At 38.2% G+C, this 2,438-nt stretch overlaps 1 protein-coding gene across 1 annotated transcript in view; it reads right to left on the reverse strand. All coding sequences in view use genetic code 11, as the record gives it.

Annotated features, from left to right (window-relative positions):
* EGR_10482 (hypothetical protein) overlaps nucleotides 1–312 on the reverse strand; it is a gene marked incomplete at both ends in the record, with an annotated part of 2,081 nt that extends 1,769 nt beyond the window's left edge. The window contains one exon of the mRNA XM_024499731.1: nucleotides 229–312. Coding sequence (XP_024345860.1) covers nucleotides 229–312 — 84 coding nt within the window. The remainder of the gene's footprint in view (nucleotides 1–228) is intronic.
* Between the last annotated feature and the right edge of the window lie 2,126 nt (nucleotides 313–2,438).

A 2,438-nucleotide genomic window follows, 5' to 3' on the forward strand; every position in this document is an offset into this window, starting at 1 on the left:
ATATTAACGATGGTGTTAGCACTACTAAGGCATCGTGCATCACTAAAATTACATTAGGATTGAAGTATTCTTCTACTTCCACTCTTTCTACTAACAGGCGATTTGAATGCATTAGGTATGTGAGGACATCTACCAATATGCTCCGCTTGTCATCTTGCCTCCCTGGTGTTATTCTCATGCGACATCATGTATCACTACTATCAATGGGTATCAATCATCTCTGCATACCACAGCAAAACAAACAGTAGACAGTGGCAATTTGCTGATTAATGAAAGATAATATCGCTTTAATTTCATGAAAACATCTGCCATCAAGTTATATTAGTTGGAAAACGTTTTTTTTATTGAGGCCTACTGTTCAAGATCACCAAAACTAACATTTGTCTCACCCTCAGATGTCAACGAATGGGTGGTGTATTGAACCATTGTCACATTTGCGATGGTTTCATGAGATGCTAGCGGTTTCATTCCACGTCCTTCATACATACGAATATGTGGCTCATGTTTGAGGCTGGTAAACGCAAATGAGGCAATGCTAGCCTTGATCCCTGTGGAAAAGTTCCTTATGCAATACATATGTTGCTGTAATGTACACTTTAGAGAGGAGGCACATTTACAATCCGAATCCGGCGGCATAGTCGGCCTCTCCCAAGCCTGAGTTCGATTGTGTGTCCTCCCCTCTCCAAACTTTGTACTCGTTTTTCGATCCACTTCCTTCTAATTAACATGTTGAAATCTGTACTACTTATGCTATTTTAGTGTACCTTTAAGGGAGGATGCAATCGAGAAATTCGAATCTCGTGACCGGATCGTCCTCTCCCATACCTAGTGACTGCGGTTCCCCTCGCTCCACAAATCAATCCAACCTAGTTGTTCTAAGAGTAGGAGGAACTGAGATAAGGAGAATTACGAGTCTCGCCATACACTTACGCTTTCTTCTTTTGTTTTTTAACGTGTTGTCCTTTCTAACATACCAGTATTTTACTTTTTATTTCTTCATTTGTACATGCAAACTGGTTTTTTCATGTTTCTTGCCCCTTAGTGCCTTTTTGCTTACTTATTTTTTGTTCCTTGTTTTTGTTTAATTTTTTTAATATCACTTTATTATTTCAAAAACACTTCACATATTTCTTGTTTTTTTTTGTATTGTCAACCTTGAGCCTATTGGTTGTTTCCTGTGTATATCGTCATCGGTACTGTGAGTTGTCCGGTGATTATAGTGGCGCCACAATTTCAGCTGGACAGAGACAAGTTGAAATGTATTTATGGTTGTATGAAACGTAATGTAGACCCGAAAATATTTGTTTCTGGTGTTGAATCTGGTGTGCTCTGAGAGATATTTGAAGAAGAATAAGCTAGTAATTGGGCCTTGCTGTAACTCCATACCTTGATTAGATAAGAATGGGCTTCGTTTCTTGTGTTGGTGTCTGCTTTGTGATATGAAATACCTTTAAATTCCTTATTTTTTGCCGAATCCTTTTTTTCTTCATCTCTATCGTTCTGTACGCGTTGGCAATGGTGGCTGAGTGTAGCAATACACTCTACATGTACATAATCTTTAGTTTTTACCAGCTTGAAGCTGACATGGACAGGAAACTCACTTAGCTAGTTACTTTTGGTCCTTCTTTAGCCTGAAAAAAGAGGTTCTAGTCTTCAAATTTACCTTATTTTTTGCTGTTTGACTTTGTTCTACTGGCTTTCCTACTACTTGATACAAGCGTTGTGCTGCTTCGCTCTTTGGCTACCTCTAGGTAAATGAGAATACCTTTTGCCATTTAAATGAACCTTGTCTGGAAGCGAGCATATTAATCGTCTTTCAAGTTGTAATTTAAAGTTATGTTTCTAAGCTAAAATAGTACCCATGAGCATGTGAAAGTATACTTAACATTAGGCACTCTATTCAGGCAGAAGGAAACCACTAAACACCGCATCAGTGCCCCCAAGTTCTTCCAGTTTGCTAGGCGAGTGTGCGTATTTTATGGCAAGTATGTTTACTTGACGTTCCATGTGCTAGGTCACTTATTTTAGAGGCCTCAGAATTTGTTTGGATTCTGATGAATTACTAACACCACGGGTGTGGTTCATCCATCAGGCTGCCAAATGAAGAAGGTGCTCGAATCAAGTAAATGTGGTAAAGTATGTTTCAAAACCACTAATAACTCACCAAATCGGGAATCATTCTAGCTGGCCACTATTGAAACTCAGTTTTTAGAGGACAAATAAAGAAATTGTTGCCAAATGTATTATTTATAGCTATTGACAACGCCATATCATCGACTTTGTGCTATGCAAATGATTATTTCAATCCGTTTAGTTAGCATGAATTTCTGAAATAACTTCCATTTTCTGACAAAATAGCAGATCCTAACACAGTTTGATCTTCCTTTGCAAATTGTCGACAAAGGTTTATTCCGTATTTTAGGGCTTTTTGAACATTG

The sequence above is a fragment of the Echinococcus granulosus genome (assembly GCF_000524195.1).
Source record: "Echinococcus granulosus chromosome Unknown EG_S00224, whole genome shotgun sequence".
Classification (NCBI taxonomy): Eukaryota; Metazoa; Platyhelminthes; class Cestoda; order Cyclophyllidea; family Taeniidae; genus Echinococcus; species Echinococcus granulosus.